General features: G+C 43.5%; 3 protein-coding genes across 7 annotated transcripts in view; 1 reads left to right on the top strand and 2 right to left on the bottom strand.

The window, feature by feature from the left end:
• LOC129162178 (oocyte zinc finger protein XlCOF6) overlaps nucleotides 1-18,302 on the top strand; it is an 849,318-nt gene that overhangs the window by 166,726 nt on the left and 664,290 nt on the right. The gene's annotated exons all lie outside the window — the stretch shown is intronic.
• The window catches only part of LOC107373377 (gastrula zinc finger protein XlCGF57.1), a 147,227-nt gene that overhangs the window by 118,021 nt on the left and 10,904 nt on the right, over nucleotides 1-18,302 (bottom strand). The gene's annotated exons all lie outside the window — the stretch shown is intronic.
• The window catches only part of LOC129161859 (zinc finger protein 135), a 185,754-nt gene that overhangs the window by 15,803 nt on the left and 151,649 nt on the right, over nucleotides 1-18,302 (bottom strand). For 3 of the 5 annotated variants that reach the window (XM_070548408.1, XM_070548407.1, XM_070548409.1), the window contains one exon: nucleotides 6,477-6,839. In XM_070548408.1, coding sequence (XP_070404509.1) covers nucleotides 6,477-6,839 — 363 coding nt within the window. Of the gene's footprint in view, nucleotides 1-4,116; nucleotides 4,142-6,476; nucleotides 6,840-7,356; nucleotides 10,930-18,302 lie in introns of those variants that run through there. The other 2 variants (XM_070548410.1, XM_070548412.1) reach the window with 2 other exon arrangements.

Here is an 18,302-nt window from a genome sequence, read left to right on the forward strand (position 1 = left end):
ACAAGTCTCACTGAGTGACAGGGTTTGGAAAACACTCGCTTCAGTGGGAGGAATCTTCCCGCATGCGCTCTGGTTCTGCAACGCGTTCCCAGTCAATCTCCACAACTTCAGCTCGCTGTGCACATGTGCGCTGACAGCGAGCTGCGCTGAGCAGTGTCCAGCTCAGATGTTCAGAAGGAAATCTTTTCTTGGGTAATTTAGCTACATCTGCGATGTGCGTAGAATAAAATGTCAGTTCGTCTGCATGCGTCGGGGTAATTCTTTCTATTCTTTCTCCGTCAAAATAAACTGTCAAATACGGGAACTATCCGGTCAACACAACACAAGCCCTGCTTTTGACGGTTTTGTTTTCTTGCGAAAATTGTTGGAAAGAGATCAAATTTAACTTGATTAACACCAGAGCCAGTGCGCCGTTATCTCCGTGACGGTAAATGAGGGAAAAACAAATTGATCGGATCCTGCACGTCTTTTAACACATTGGCCAGGATTGACACACTTTGTTTTCATTTAGTTGGTTAAAAAAAAAGTCGGGCTCGGGTCGGCCCAGAGAATCCTGAAAACCTTTTCGGGCCGGGTCGGGCTGGGGCTCCACCCCCTCGGGCCGGGCCGGACACGGGCTCAGATTTTAGGCCCGTGCAGGGCTCTAGTACAGACCCAAATACCAATATCTTGCAAATACTGACAGCAAGAATTATACAGTGGCATTTATAACAAATAAATGCAAATAAATTGATGTTCACAAAATGTTGTATAACATTTATTGAGTCGTGTCAATGTGCTGTAGGAGAGTGCACTAGCACCGTGTCCTCAGAGAGATTAGTTATTAGTTATCAGCGTGAGGAACTTATTTCTACCTTATTTATAAACTACCGTAAATCCTCTAATACAGGCCTGGGTCTGTATTTGACTCAAGCTCATCAAGCTCCAGGCTTTTATTGGAAGGAGGACCAGAATTAGAGGCAGGCCTCAATTTCTATTTGAGCAAGATGAACTAATGGTTCGCTGGAGTTTTTGACAATTAAAATTGCGCCCACATTTTCAAAGTTAAACACATTTCTTTTAACAACGGTAGTTTCTGCTTCAGCCCTCTCCCCCTCCCCCTGCGCAGCGGCAGCAAACTCACTGATGCGCCTGCAGCCTCTCAGAGTTCCTGCTGCTCTAAACATTAAAATAATTATTTCATTTTCTGTTCCTCACTTCTGATTACCTTCAATGGTGTCTGTTTGTTGCAACAACATTGAAAAGGATGTCTATTTCAATAGCGGGCATTAAATTGTGGAATGAGTTAACAGAAGAAATAAAGGACAGTATTAATGTAAACCAGTTTAAAATAAAACTCAAAAAAGAAATGTTAAATAAGTATAAGACAGAAGAAAATGCAATTAACCCAGGACGGCATGCAAACTGATGTTTAATCTCTTCTACAAATTAGAAAATCTAAATATAGTTCTAGTTGAACATTAGAATTTAATTTATTTATTATTATTGTTTTTTTTTTGTGGTTTTTTTTTTGAAGGCATTGTAACTGTTTTGTTGTTTAAATTTTGATGATGAGGATGTAAACCTGAGGGGGTAGGGCTAAATAAGTATACACTTCTCCCTACTCCTTTTCAAACAATTGCGGGGAATGATTTTATGAAATGTTGGTGAATGTATATGTTTGAAATAAAGTGAACTGAACTGAACCAGCAGGTATAAAAACTAACTTGTTTTTATTTGACTATTTTTTTTCTGTCCTGTCTGTTTATTATCTTCCTGCATCTCCTCTCAATCCTAAAGAAAAACTGCTACCTGGGTTCATTTATATTCACCTTATGAGTTACCTTTGAGCTGCAGTTCTAAAAGATCTACCGACCGCAAAAACAGCAGAGTGCGCGCTGCTTGCCGGCCACGGGAGGCAACGCGCTGTGCCAGAGCGTCGGTACTGACACCCGCCGTAAAACGGACATTTAACCAAATTGTGACGTTTTCCCTCTTGCAATTTAACATTCCCGTCGCCCCATCCTAACCTTAACCAGCATGCAAAGCTCTGATTGTTGACGTGCTCCAGACATCTGCGTCCTGAGCACGGCCACAGGTAACATTATCAAATCAGGTGTCGCCACCTCAAAAACTAATTTAACACGCGATCGTTCATGTCGGCTCATTTCCTTTTATGTTTTTTTATTCTTTTATTTGTGCCTGATGCTTTTCGCTGCTGTGGATCGGGGTGCATCACCTGTCACCTGCTGACAGCAGGCTGCTGTCTTTTCCGTGGACTGCATCTTGCCGGTCATTATCACGTGACAGCGACTAGTCGATGACAGGCATAAAAAGTCACTATAGAGCGGTGAAGTCGACTAGTGACTAGTTCATACAACCCCTACTGCTCCCCACAGTGTTCTGCAGCATAATCAGCACGTTCTCTTTGACCTTGATATCAAATTTTCACCTCCTCTTTGTCTCTGCACGGTTAAAGTTACCCTCGCGGTCTATCACTGGCAAATCAAAAGTGAGACAGATGACCCAACCGCCCCCGTACTTGCTTGTTACCACATTCCACCCGGCCACAATTAAAATACCGGCCATTATTCACCTCCGCCGACACCGGCCAAAATATGATACCCGGCAGTTAACTAAATACAGGCTAATATTAGAGGATTTACGGTATTTATTTACAAGTCGTCCATCAGTTAATGCAATAATTGTCCCAACCACAGCTGCACCCCCCCACCCCCCAACCTGGTCTCACAGCAATTGGGGCAAGCTGCACGTGTGTATAGCACGCCGCACGCGCACATTTAGCCATTTTTAGTGGCTCAGGAGTCCGCAGGTACGGTGTGAGTGTCACTCACTCTGGTTAATCCAACAGAGCAGACTCTGAGAGCCGTTTCTTTAGCGACTGACACATCACTGCATCATTCCCTTTCCTAATGTCCTGAAGAACGGTCCGGAGCGCAGGCGGAGTGTTTAGCTAACCTGCAGGAAATGTCGACGACAGTTATCCAGAAAGTAGCTAAGGGTTACCAGAGATGTTTCTGAGGTGTTTGCTAGGTACTTCTAAGATTTAAAAAGTCAAGAAGGGGGTCTGAAAAGCTGCTAGAAATAGCGTCAAAGTCGCTAAGTTGGCAACACTGTGGGCGGAGCGCTTCATTTGCAACTCAGGGCAGCGCAAGTGGGAGGAACAAATAATCGGCTTGTTTTGTTTTTATAATCGTTCAAAACTCAGATTGTAATCGTGATTAAAATTTGATTAATTGAGCAGCCCTACTCTGTACCTCGTGTCCCTGGACATGGTCTGGTCTGCGATTGCTCGGGTGACCTCGAAGGTCCCAATTTCTCTTCTGGCTTTATGATTGGGCAGTGCTATCCCGTTAGGTGTCGATCCAGAGGCTGGAGAGCTAGCCTTCTTCATCAACTTACCTGTTGTGTCTCCAAATGACATTTATAGATTAAGAGATGTGGTGAATGTAGGTAACTGGGTTGACGACACTCATGTCAAGTTACATACGCCTCCGGTTGTCGCGTACCATGAGTACACGCTGCACGTCAGGTTAGTTCCGGACTTGCGTGTGTGTTCTCTCACACGTGGCCTACACTTTTTGTGTCCAGGCACACCTTTTCTGCGTGGCGGAGCTGGTGGTGTGTGTGGCATTGATGAGTTGTCAGGTGATTCTAAATGTCCTATGACTGTGAAACCACGTTCACATGTTGTGAGTAGTACAGCTGTTGTTGTTGGTAATCGTTGGTTACTTAATACCCCTGCTAGAGAAGCTGATGTTTTCTATGAGCAGTTTGGTGTGTCTACACAAGTTGTACTTCCCTCTCAAACCTTATGGGTAACAGTTCCACGTGGTGCTACGGTCCATGTGGGTGAGGTCTCTATATTACTTGGATCCTGGTGAGCATAAGTCTGAAGTAGAGTTTTCTCCTTTCTATGATAACATCTCCTTTGCTCTTTCTCCAGCGACAATGGATCGTGTTACATTCGACGGTCCAACCATGGTTCGAGTGGGTGTGGTGAACAGAGTGCTGCGTGAGTTGTCGGCAGATCCCGGTCTCAAGTTTCGACCAGTGTCTTACTCCTGGTCCTCAACTGATTCTGTTGTGATATTCATTATATGCCTAAACCTTGACCTGCTCTGGGGTTTGTTCTTTGTCCTGTTCCGTTATTTCTCCGCACGGTTGACCCTTCTGGGGAACTCGATCGGCGATGTCAAAGGACGCCTAACTTGAGCCATAGCACCGGCTCGTGGAGCAGCGGCTGCCCAGGTGCCTCCGCCTCAGCCGGCTGGTCCTCCTCCTCCATCTGCCAGGACGTAGAAGGTGGAGTGATTTCTGTTGCCAGACTCGTCGGTTCCATAGTTCTCTATCTCGAGTTACACAAGTTTGTCTATGTTTGTGTGTGTGCATGTTTGTCTTTCCTGTTTATACATGACGTGCAGACTTGGGGTGAGTTGAGACGAACATGCTGTGGGTTCCTGAAGTCAGGTAATCAGTCAGATAACAGTAGATGGGTTTAGGCCACATAGTACTGTTATCCAAATTCTTTTTTTATTTTCACTAATCTTAATTCCTTATGGGAAGGCTCGTGCACGAGGCGCGCATGCTGTACGTGCACACTCCTTAACGAAAATAACAGCTGAGACAGTCCCTTGTGTGTGTGTGTGTGTGTGTGTGCGTGCGTGCGTGTGTGTGTCCCGGAGGACAGGAGAACGAGCAGCTAATTAATGAAATAATTTGGTTCTGTAGCTTTCTCTTCAGCACAGCCGACAAAAGTTTAAGATGGGTCAGTCCTCCTGCATGCTCAGATCATTCCCTTCCCTTGCTTGAAAAATTGTTCCAAAATGAAAGTTGAACCCACATCTTTTTATCTGTGAAGTCAATGCCGTTCGGCGAGTCTCAAATAAAAATTTGGGCATCTTACTGTAAAAAAATACACCATTAATGGAAAAAAGAAACTCTAAATAAACTATGTTCACACCCAGAATCAAACCCAGGTTTCCTGCACGAGAGTCTGACGTCTTACTAGGTGAGCTAAAGCACCAGTGACATCTTCTGTATCTGTAACATGTATATCCTTGACAGCTGAAACAACGTTCAAAGAACGGTTCGTAGCGAAAATGGCTAATTTGTTGCTAATTTGGAGGAAATATCTAGAAGAAGGGTCTACAGAAAGTAGCTAAGGGTGCTCAGAAATGTAGCTAGCTTTGTCACTAGGCGTTAGGAACAGCGACAAAGTGGCACTGCCTCTCTCTCTGCTGCTAAAGCTACGAATAGCAAATGCTAAGGGCGATGCCTGAGCGTGAACGCACATGAAGCAGCCTGCTCGACCCGAGCATCTCTCTTTTTCTGTGATTTTACAGAAAAACAGGCAATCACAGTAAAAATGCCAGGGCTCATTCTACAGGACACTGTGCGACTTTTTCGTTTGTAGCGCTCAGTTTCAGCTCACACCGTGCGTCTGGTAGCAACACGTCGGACTTAAAATGTGCTAAAAAATTGCTGTTTTTACACAATATGTCGGACTTTTTATTGTGTTGTTATTGATGTCCGTTGTCCCTCGGGATTGCTGCAGGAGGACACGGGTATTTATGAGTGGAGGAGGAAAACGAAAGTAAATCAATGTTTTGTGATCAGTGTAATTTGACAAAACCACGGCAAACATGCTTTCGACAATCCTTGTTATTGTGTGAGAAAAAAAGAGTAGAAATTAAAACGGACGTGTGTTAATAGGGAAACAGCCGGCGAGCTGTTAGCGCATGCGCCGTGAGTGGTTCTGGTTCTGTTTGGGCCGCAGCCGCTCGCAGCGCTACTTCAACAGTTATCCTCCTAGTTTTTGTCTGACTTGCCGGCTAGCAGATTCTCGCACGAGGGGAAAATCAGCTCAGGTTGTATACTTTTTTTTGCACAGGCATTCGTTTACTGTGAAGTAAAGTTGAAGTGCTGAAGTTTTGAAAACTAATTTTGAATAAAACTTGAAGAATAACTGGCAATTCTTTCTCATTTTAGTAGGTCTTTCATGTTTTATAACATGCTATTTGATATAATGGTTTACAAACACAAAAGGGTCATTTATTAGAGTACTCGATTACAAAAATATTCGATAGCTGCAGCCCTAATTACAATCAATGTATCGAAATATGATTATGATTCATTGAAGAAGCAAGCCATAACCAATTATAGTGGAATGCAGTTTTGTTTCTTTACAGCGGCACCAGCGTTAGATCCAAACTTAAAATATAGTCAGGATTCTAAAATTAACTCTAAAGTTAACGGGTAACCAGTGCAGAGACGTTAGAATAGGAGTGATGTGAGCTCTTCCGTTTGCTCCAGTTAGGAGCCTCGCTGCAGATTTGCCTTTTATTTGACTAAAGTCGTCACATAAAAGGCAGCCCAAAAAAAAAGCTGATTTGCCTAAAATGAGCAGTTTCAAGAAGTCCCTTATTGTGACATCACAGTAAGGAAAACAAACATAGCACCCCCCCCCCCCTCACCTGTTGACCCCGGAGCAGCAGCAGCTCTGATCTCAGCCTCAGGAAACAGTGACAAAAGGAGTTGGTGTCTGTCTGGTTCTGCTTCATCGTGGTCTCTTTCCTCACCAGCAGGAGTCACAAGGGAGGTCACCGTCTCCTGCTTCAGTACACACTGCTCTTCATCCTGACTGATGCAGAGCTCCTCTTGTTCTACAATCTGCAAAGGTTCTGGCTCATCCTGCTCCACTTTCATCTGTGGAGGTTCTGGTCCCTCCTGTAAAGGTTCTGCTTGTTCCTGCTTCAAACTGGAGGTCCTCTCCTGGTTCCAGAGCTGCTGGTCAGTCTGAACCTCCTCATCTGTCCTGACATAATGCAGTGGGAGTTCTGGACAGACAAACAGACCAAACAAAAAGCTGAGTCATGTGACAATAAGAAAGCACACTTCACTTGAACCATCTGATGCATCTGAAGATGTTTTAGAAAACAATGAACTCTTAACCTGTGTGTGTGCGTGTGTGTGTGTGTGTGCGTGTGTGTGTGTGTGTGTGTGTGTGTGTGTGTGTGTGTGTGTGTGTGTGTGTGTGTGTGTGTGACTGGACTCAGTATCTTGCAGACTGACTCATTTAACAAGTCTCTGATTGTAGAACATCAGCTGGAAACGTTCACCAAGTCTTTAAAGTTTGTCTCTTTTAAACTGATTTAGTGGAGTTCCTGAAAATGAAAACTTCCTAAAATCCCTGAAATGTTATTGATTTGTTTCTCTAAAGTGGAACAAAGTTTACCGCAGACTGATTTCAGCTCAGTTGGGTCAAAAAGCTTCAGAACAGCAAACGGATCCAAGCAGACTGTCCTGAGATTGTGTCCTCAGTAAACCCACATGAGTCCCGCTGCTGTTTCATACCTATTCTGTGTAAGTTGATCTGTGGTTTCCAGCTGATCTCCAGCAGTCTGCGCTGACGATCGATCTCTTCCTCGTAGCGGACGATGGTTTTTTCAAACTCGGAGAAGATTTCTGCAGCAGCAGCAGTTAGCCGCTCTCTGACCACCTCTCTCAGAGACTGAGCTGAAGACATTGTTGCTGCAGAGCCTCAGAGGTTCCCCTCACACACCAGCACAGCAAGCTAGCGCTGGCAGCTAACAGCAAGCTAGCTCTGATAGCAGCTTTCGGTCATGTGGCAGCGTGAAGGCGCGTTAGCGCCACCTACTGGACTGGAGTTGGACCAGCAACAACAAGGAAGAGATGAAGGTGTGGAACACAGGTTCAGGTCAAAAGGTGACAGAATGAGACTAATAACAGTGGAAAGAGAAACTTGAAGATCTGAGGGAAACGATCAACAGAGCAGATTTAGCTGGAATCACACAGCTGCAGGTTTTTAGGGACAAAGAGAAAACTGATCCATCTGTTACTGGAATTCAACAATCAGTTCTCTGGAGGAACAAATGATTTCATCCCTCCTGATGTTCTTAGTTCAGTTCAGTTTATTTATAAAGTGTTAGATGGGAAGCGAGACTAGAGAGGATGTAAAGCTGTTTTCACTCAAGGGCGGACGATAGCCGTGAACTATCAGGGTCAGTGTTTAATGCCACCATTAGTTCTGTTTTACACACTCCAGCTACTTTGTCCCCTCTCTTCCCTCTTAACACTCCACACATCACATCCTGTTAGCGGCACCTTCAAAATAAAAGCTTTATGTGGATGATAGGGATGTCCCGATCCGATCACATGATCGGAAATCGGCCCCGATCACGTGGTTTCAGACTGATCGGGACTCGGGCTTTACTTCCCGATCCAAGCCCCGATTCGGAGTTGGATACTGGGTTCAAATTACAGGAGAGCACCTTGGTTCTCCTTAAAGGTTGTCAGGCTCCCCTGATGCCCTTAACTTACACACCCAGAAGGAGCACAAAAGAGATCCAGTTTCTACCTATATTGTATTATTTACATGGACTCAGCGTAGCGGGGATTCTTTAGAGCAGAGCGGCAGGCAGACCGCTGATTATTCATGAACTCCAGCTGCGTTCTGCACACGGCCACAGTGTGCAGATCTAAGTGGTGTCACCAAAAAATATATAATTAACACACAGTCATTCGTGTCCGTTCATTTTCTCTCTGGTAAGTTCTGTCTGTATTTGAGCATGACGTGTGGACGTACTCGTGCTGCAGCACTCGCCAATGGCTCAGCCGCGCAGTGCAGCGCGGCGCACACTCTGCTTTTTTTGCGGTCAATAGATCAATTTGATCTGCTAGTTAAAAAGTTACTTTTGAGGTGAAAAAGACGGAAGCAGGCAGGAGTTTTTCTGGAGGACTGGGAGATGCATCCCCGATGAGTCTGCCTACAGATGATAAACCACTTAAACATTCTCCCTCTCCTGATAACTTTTTGCTTTCCTTGACGTTGGACGTGCTATTGCTAGTTTACCCGTTTAATTAGAGATCCACTAGGATAAATACAATAAAGTTTATCTCACAAAATAGAATATTTACTAAGATATCACAATAGAGCTATAGACACATTATTGTGTGTGTGTGTGTGTGTGTGTGTGTGTGTGTGTGTGTGTGTGTGTGTGTGTGTGTGTGTGTGTGTGTGTGTGTGTGTGTGTGTGTGTGTGTGTGTGTGTGTGTGTGTGTGTGTGTGTGTGTGTGTGCTCTGTCTTCTCCATCCCCAGTGAGTCGTGGAGGATGGCTGCTTATACTGAGCCAGGATTCTCTGGAGGTTTCTTCCTGTTAAAAGGGAGTTTTCCTCTCCACTGTCGCTGCATGCTTGCTCTGTATGAGGATTGCTGTAAAGGTGACTTGATGCAATTTGCTGGGTTCCTTATATAGGACACATTATTTCTGATTGGCTTAATGAACTGTGAATTGGAATGTTTATTATGTGAAGTGCCTTGAGACGACTCTTGTCGTGATTTGGCGCTATATAAATAAACTTGAATTGAATGACGGTGGGGTTGTCCGCAAACTTGTTAAGCTAGACAGTGACAAGGGTTAATTTACATCTATTTAATGAACCATAAGACATGAGATTCCATAGTAAATATGAAATCAATCTTATGGATCTTTGGGTACTTTTAACCAGACGATTGAATCTTTTTATTGCAGGGATTATGTAAACATATTAACTGAGAGACAACAAAAGAGAGAGTCACCTTTAAAACGTTTAAGAAGGTTTATTTCTAAACAATTTTAAACAAGACTAACTCTAAACTCTTAAGTGAATGGACGGATCTTGGTGTGGATTAGACGTGAGATGAATGGTTTATGTGTGAGTGATGTTGTCATCAGAACTCTCGTATCCGGAGAAGCAAGTCTGAGTGATGTGCTGTTTTGCTTTTGCTATGATTGGAGTTTCATAAACACATGAGACGCCATGTTGTTGCTCCACACATACCCTTCAGATGAGACCTCCGTACAGATCCAGAATGCCAGGTCCTCGAGCCCCCCTTTGGTACCGGAGCTGATGAAACAGTGCCAGCAGTACAACAGACTAGTCTTTGGATTGTCTCAGGTAAAAAGCGACAGTTGGTTGACAGCGTCAGATGAACCCAGAGGGTCAGTGAGTTCAGCTTTTATTCTGAAAGGAACCGTTGCTTGGTTGGTAAAATGCAACAGATTTTATCCAGCTTGTTGGTTCTTTGCTTAAAAAGGAAGTCCGGGTGGCCGGTCTGATACTTCTGTTAGAATGCGGTGAACTGCCCTATGATGGCGTGGGTACTGGTTTTATCAATCTGGATGTTTTGATTTCTGGTCGAATCAAAGTTGGGAAAGATTTATAAACACCACAGAGATTATGCCACGCTTCAGAAAGGTTGGTTCTGATTGGATGAGTAAAAGCAATGTGTCATGCGTTTACATTACGTGTGATCAGCATGACTAGTGCAGCTAGATTAAGTCCTATTACTTATTAAAACATATTAATCATAACATTGTCATTTCACATATTGGTCAACATTATATTACTGACTAACACTTTGTTTGATTAGCTTTATTAAAAATAGAGTTCTTTGATTTATTAAAAAGAAAGAGTTATTTGTCTTCATTCTTCTCTTGGGCTGGAAAGGAAGCAGTTAAGAAAAAAATGCATGACCTTGAGGCAGTCTCATGCAGATTAGTTCTGTCAGAGGCATCTAAGGAGAGAGGGTAAAAAAACCTTTGGTGGAATAGCTCCTTCATCACATTACAACAGACTCGTGGTTTGAGTGCAGCCGTTGGTGTACAGGAAGAAGAGCAGAGAGGAGAGAACACAACCCTGAGGAGAACTGGTGCTGATGGTCAGCAGGTCAGAGACATTCTTCCCCACCCTCATTTTCTGCTTCCTGTCCGTCAGAATTGGGTCAGGCACGTTCATGTGGGACAGTTTCACTTGGAGGAGGTCTGGGAGGATTGTGTTGACCAACCAAACCTGAAACCACTGACTAAACAACTAAACTAAACATTAAAGATGTGAGAATTACAATAATAATCATTGGAGTTAAACTGATGCTTTGTGTGTTGTGTGGACTCTCATGTGACTGTTTAAACTTGACTTTACACTAAATCTTTGTCCACAGAGCTCACAAGCAAAAGGCTTCTGTCTTGTATGGACTCTCATGTGTTTGTCTAAATTTCCCTTGTGTTCGAATCTTTGTCCACAGAGCTCACAAGTAAAAGGCTTCTGTCCTGTGTGGACTCTCATGTGACTGTTTAAACTTGACTTTTGGGTAAATTTATGTCCACAGAGCTCACAAGCAAAAGGCTTCTGTCCTGTATGGACTCTCATATGTCTGTCTAAAGTACCCTTTTGGGCAAATCTTTGTCCACAGAGCTCACAAACAAAAGGCTTCAGTCCTGTATGGACTCTCATGTGACTGTTTAAACTTGTCTTATGACTAAATCTTTGTCCACAGAGCTCACAAGCAAAAGGCTTCTGTCCTGTATGGACTCTCATATGTGTGTCTAAAGTTCCCTTTTGGGTAAATCTTTTTCCACAGAGCTCACAAACAAAAGGCTTCTGTCCTGTATGGACTCTCATGTGTCTGTCTAAATGTTCAGTTCGGACAAATCTTTGTCCACAGAGCTCACAAGCACATATATCTTGTCCTGTGTGGACTTTTTTGTGTACTTCAAAATTACGCCTAAGTTTATATTTTTGTCCACAGAGCTCACAAGCAAAAGACTTCTGTTCTGTGTGGACTCTCATATGATTGTTTAAATTGCACTTGTGGCTAAATTCTTGTCCACAGAGCTCACAAGCAAAAGGCTTCTGTCTTGTGTGGACTCTCATGTGTCTCTTCAAGCTTCCCTTATGGGCAAATGTTTGTCCACAGAGCTCACAAGCAAAAGGCTTCTGTCCTGTGTGGATTATCATGTGAGTGTTCAGATGTGTCTTTTGGGAAAATCTTTTTCCACAGAGCTCACAAACAAAAGGCTTCTGTCCTGTGTGGACTCTCATGTGACTGTTTCAACTTGACTTTTGGGTAAATTTTTGTCCACAGAGCTCACAAACAAAAGGCTTCTGTCCTGTGTGGACTCTCATGTGAATGTTCAGATGTGTCTTTTGGGAAAATCTTTTCCCACAGAGCTCACAAGCAAAAGGCTTTAGCTGACAGTCAGAATTGTTGCCATCCTGGTCATCATATTCATCTTGGCTGACTTCAGTCTCTGAAGAGTTGGAATCATCTTTATAAAGTTTTAGATCTAGATTCCTGGTACGTTTTGCTCCTCCATAGTCCTCTCTATCACTTTTTGCTTTCATCTGGTCAGTGGTGCTGCTGGTTGGAAGATCTCTGTCTTTAGGTTGGTTCTGATCAAACTGTGACAACAGAACTTCTCTTCCTTCTACCTTAAAATGATGAGAAACTGCAGAGAATGAAATGTTGGTGGCATCAGTTTTAATCTCATCAAGCTGCTCCTCCTCTTCCTCCTTCATGTCGAGGGGCTCCATGTCCTTCTGGTTCAAAAGAGGCCTCAGTTCTTCAGGAGCTGGCTGCTTCATAAATCAGCACCATTTGCTGAACATCTACAAACACAAACACAAAAACATAAAAGTTGCATGATGAGATATTTTTACTCTGTTCAAGCAAGAACAGTTAGAAATAAGTAGAAAACCCAATGAGATTGACATTAAAAGAACACACAAGTCCACTGTACTAGGAAGGCAGGAGATGTGGTTCAAAAAGTTATTTTACGGTTATTAACTCATTCGCTGCCAGCATTTCTCACCGTTTTCACAGTTTTTGTAAGAGTTACAGAACGTTGCACGCTAGGATGATGTCGACGCCGAAACAACCAAAACAAAGCGGAGACTCACCTCTTACATCAGGAAGAATCTGCGCGTTTCGAGCGTTAACCGTTCTTTCATAATCCGTTGTTGAATTGTGATCGGCAGAAGCTTTTCCGGTTCACACCTCATTTTATTTTACAGCAGCGGCCCAAAACAATCTCCTAACACAGGAATTTCTGCTTCCTGATCACGTGACGTGTGACGTACGTGGATGAAGATTGGCTTTAGAGCTGAGATGTTAGTTCTCACGGTGTGGGGGCTCGTTCTGACGCCCACACAGTAAAAAAAAAATGCAAATGATGACTTTAATCGTTATTGGCAGTGAACGGTTGGATTTAAAATGACGACTTAAGTCGTCAATGGCAGTGAATGGGTTAATAATAATAATTAAAAAGAAGACCTAAATGAAAGAATTAATTATTAAAACTAATTAAAATGACTTAAAAACTAATAACTACTAAAACTAGAGGTGTGAATCTTCACTTGTCTCCCGATTCGATTACGATTATTGGGTCAACGATTCATTTCGATTCGATATCCCGATGCATCACAATTATTTCACATTGATTTGTTTTTGATTTGTTGGAGAATGAATCAAGTTCTGTTTGATGCAGAAAATAATAAAACATAAAACAAATTCTACACTTCCAATAATATTTAAGATGTGTGTTTTATTCTTTCTGATAATAACACCAGCAGAAGGCTGTGGGCTGGATTAGGATTAAATTACCCAGCTGATGGATCTCTTTCACTAACCAGCTAACTACAAACCTTTCCACTAACCTGTCCTGTGTGACCCTCACCATGTGACCCTCATGTCCATGCTGTCTCTGGAGGAGCAGATAGGAGACAAGTCTCCTGTAACCTAAAATGAACCAAAGCTTCCTCCCAGTTTCTCTTTAAGCTGAATTTAACATCAGTTTATCATCATGAAACAAAAGAATAAAGTGGAACAAGAACTTTTATCTTCTATTTCTCTCTCCTTTTAACTTCTCTGTGTCCCTAAATAAGAGACAGATGATTACACTGCAGCCGCCGTCACTGACCCCGCCCCCTCCCCAAGACCGGATCTCCCTACATTACAACAAGCAGTCTGATTGAGCGCTTCGAGCAGAAATAATAATGAAATTATGAAAATAATAACGCGTGTTTGGAGTTCTCCGATCCTCTCTCTTGTGTGAGCAGACAGTGTCTCTCTCTCTCTCTCTCAGTTGCTGTGCGAGCGAGCGGAGCGCGCCGCATGACAACCCACTCATTTAACATAATTCACGGCCCAAATCCAACAGAGCCGGTCGGGCTGATTCGGTTCGGGTTCGGTCTCAGGTTACAACTCTAGCGCTCAGCCCTGCAGTACCACATTAAGGCGGAACCACTCGGTAAATGTGGAGGACGCTCACTCTGACAGATTTGGATGCTGCGCTGGTGCCGCCGTTAAAAAAAAACAAAACTACATTCCACCATAATCGATTATGGCGTACTCTTCTACGATGCAGAATCGTTTATGTCTGCATCCTGATGCATCAATTATTTGATTATTTTCCTCAGCTCCAACTAAAACCCAGTCTGAGGCTTACCAGTGGATGACTGGGAGGTTGAATCTCAATAAAGAAAATATAACTTAATCAAAAGGTACCCCAAGTACTCGTGGCCATGCATTCAGGAGTGAAAGAATTCTTACACACGCATGAAGATGGACCACCAGCCACCACCTTCAGCTCTCAGCCCGTAACATAAGATAAATTAAAGTCACAAATAAGAAAGCTTGAACCAATTAGCTTTGTTAAAAATACTAAATAAACTCACACACACACCTGTTCAGCACTGGTGGTCCTTCTACAAGACCTCCCACAGTGCTTTTTCCTGTTGCAGTCCCTTAACCAGTGATACTGCTGGAGCGTGCTAGCAGACCAAACACAACCACTTAAGGTGTGACTCAACGCCAGAGTCGTTGTTACCTGCCAGCTTGACACTGGTGTAAGAGGAAGGAACTCGTGAAGCCCTGGTAATGAGGGAAAACCCCAGCCTACCAGAGGCATAAACTTGTACTTCATGCCTCTGGTGGAAACAGACTAAGAACCAGCACCCACCCTAGATCCACATCAGTTCGCCTACAGGGCTAATCGATCTCCAGATGATCCTATCAACATAGCACTTCACACTGCGCTGGAACATCTGGAGCACCAGGGAAGCTATGTGAGAATGCTTTTCTTAGACTTTAGATCAGCATTTAACCATTTCATTCCGGAGTTCCTGGTCCAGAAATTGTCTTATTTGGGATTTTCCAACAGTATCTGCCGCTGGATCAAGGATTTTCTCACAAACAGACCGCAGTCTGTCAGACTTGGCCCTCATCAGTCCAGCAACATCACCCTCAGTACTGGTTCTCAGGGATGTGTACTAAGTCCTCTCCTGTTCAAACTTTATACATGGGACAGTGCTCCGATCCATCTCTCTAACACCTTCATAAAGTTTGTGGACGACACCACCGTGGTTGGGCTCATCTCTGGAGGGGATGAGTCAAACTACAGAGATGAAGTCAACAGAGTGACAGTTGTCGGTCAAATGTCACAGAGATTTGACCGAATTGTGACCTTTACCCTCTTGCAATTTAACTTCCCCTCACCCCCATCCTAACCATAACCAGCTTGCGCATGCAAAGCTGATTGTTGACGCGCTCCAGACATCTGCGTCCTGAGCACGGCCACAGTAACATTATCAAATTAGGCGTCGCCACCTCAAAAACAATTTTAACACGCGATCATTCATGTCGGCTCATTTCCTTTTATGTTTTCTGTCTTTTATTTGTGCCTGATGCGTTTCGCTGCTGTGGAGCAGAGCGCATCACCTGTTTTGTCCTCGGTGACGCACCTAACTGACGCGGCCGGCGTACACTCCGCTGTTTTGCGGTCGGTAGATCTTTTAGAACTGCAGTTCAAAGGTAACTCATGAGGTGAATATATATGAACCCAGGTAGCAGTTTCTCTTTATGACTGAGAGGAGATGCAGGAAGATAATAAACAGGCAGGACAGAAAAATAGTCAAATAAAAACAAGTTAGTTTTTGTACCTGGTGGTTGCAACAAACAGAAACCAATGAAGGTAATCAGAAGTGAGGAACAGAAAATGAAATAATTATTTTAATGTTTAGAGCAGCAGGAACTCCGAGAGGCTGCAGGCGCATCAGTGAGTTTGCGGCCGCTGCGCAGGGGGAGGGGGGAGAGGGCTGAAGCAGCTGGGGAACAGTAAAGATGCAGAAACTACCATTGTTAAAAGAAGTGTGTGTTAACTTAGAAAAAGTGGGTTGACAGTCTTACTTTTCAACTTCTTTCTCCAATGTTAAGACTGCTGCACACTGAAAAAAAGACTGCTGCTCGCGTGGGCCCCCTTGTGGCTGTGGGCCCCTGGGCCTGTGCCCACTTTGCCCATATTATAATCCAGCCTTGAACACTATAGAGACTGAACCCTTTAATTTCACCACTCGAGTCAGCAGTACGCACATGTCTGTCTGGTGCTACAGAGGAGTGGAGCCGTTTGCTCATTATGAACATGTTTCCCGTGCGTTATGGACAATAGAAGTGAGTGAAATGTTTCAGTTTGAGCCTAAACAATAATGTGCTGTTGTGTTTGGTCACTTTGGCTTATTTAGAGATATTTGAACATTACTGTTTACTTGGTTAATGCTAATATAGGCCTCAGATGTTTTATTGCCCATTTGAGTTAATATTTGTGCACGGTGGTAACGCTGATATGCGTTCATACTTGTTTACCTAACATAAGATAGATTTATCCTGATTTCTGTGCACCTTAAATTAGGTTGTAGGTTCAATCTGGTTGTTTGAACGATGATTCCAGCTTTGTTTCTTTACCAAATAAGGTGTATATCTTGCAGCCTTATTGTATATATGTACATTTGATTATTGGTGTGTTCAGTTTGTGTTGCACACCACTTCTACATCGCATGTTCATAAATAAATCATCTTAAATGTCATCCCGTCTATAACCAGATTCTCTAACCGGAATCTAGTCATACTGCTGTCGCGAGCGCGTCCCATTTGTCGGTTCCGTTAAAACCCAGTTCCGTTAGAACTTATGACTGTGCATCTTTCTCAGGGTTCGTGGGGATGTCGGTGAGTTTTATTGTACTAGACCCTGGTTTGGACTACCTCAATTAGAATCTGTTTCCTATTTTAAGGAGAAATGATATGCAGTACTCGTTTCTTTGTGATAGCACACTTCCTTTTTAATTAATCCCGTTATCTATTGGTTTAGATACTAGGGCGAAGTCCGGCGGGAGGCCGTCCTCTCTGGCAATTCTTTGGGTTATTAGGATTAATTGAGTCCCTGTCAGCTTTTGTGGGCGGTTGGTAACAATAAAATGATTCTTGTTAGTTGATCAGGCTAACATAGATTTATCAATTTATCTGATTAATTCAACCTCCTAGCGCTGGCTGAGACTTTTTCACACTTGCAATCAGAGCCAAAAAATAACCTACTAATGTTTTGGTTTTATCATCCTTAAGACATCTCGTTACTCGCGGGAGAGGAGGAGATTAGCTTCTTTACTTAAGGTTTCTTATTATTAATCTGTCACAAACCGTAAAGAAAATCCTGATAACTCAGGAACCTGTAATTAATGTGCTTACCTCTCCTTAAGATAGGTCGAGGCTCCCACCTTAACCTTTAAAAAAGACCTGGAAGAATCAGGGATGTGGATTCTTTTTCAAAAAGTTTATTACAAGATTAAAAAATACAAAAATGAGTAGATATAAAACTGACCACTTCCCCCAAGGAGAAATTAGTCCTAATAATTAATTAAAAATAATTAGTTGGCTTGCACCAACTTTGTCTTCAAGCTGCTGCTCCTGCTACTGTGTCTGTCAACTGCCCCAAAACACTCTCTCCCCAAAAACTGACCTGTCGTCCTCCGCCCCCCATCCAGAGGACGGAGGATGACCTCTTCTTTTCCAAATCTGCTCTGTCTCTGCTGTCGTCTGCCCCAACTGATCTCTCAGCTCTGCTCAGAGCTGCTCTTTTATACTCTTCTTGGGTCAGCTTAGATGAGGTAAAATCATTATCTCATGACAGTAAGGTCATGGGGTCATTTACCAGATACATACTTATTAGCTCAACACAAGACATCTGGTATCATTTTTGCTACATGCAGGATCCTTCATGAAGATTCTTCAGCTTAACACAGGTCATCAGGCATCATCTTTGTAGCAGATCTTCAGTTTCCCTCCGACGTGCAGCATTCCTGACGAAGGCTTCTTGATCCGATGAGCTGTTTTCACTCTGTTCCCTCCCGTCCCTTCTTTCCTGCCAGAGGTGGAGCCAGCCGCTTCCCGACCTTTTGCCCAGTTCTGTCCTCTTGTCCCTGCGACCCTTCTGTGATCCTCAGCTTGGATGCTTGTTGTGCAGTTGAGCTCCTGTCTTCTGGCTGATTTTACTCGCATAAGCAAGTTCAGTGTGTTTCAGTGTGGGTCCAATCTTATCTCTGTGGCCCACCTGTTGACTCCGTTTCTCGGCACTGTCTTTGGCATGTGGGAACTTGCAACACTGCTACCGCCTCAACCAGTTAAATTTATTTA

Source organism: Nothobranchius furzeri, chromosome 2 (genome assembly GCF_043380555.1).
Source record: "Nothobranchius furzeri strain GRZ-AD chromosome 2, NfurGRZ-RIMD1, whole genome shotgun sequence".
NCBI lineage: Eukaryota > Metazoa > Chordata > Actinopteri > Cyprinodontiformes > Nothobranchiidae > Nothobranchius > Nothobranchius furzeri.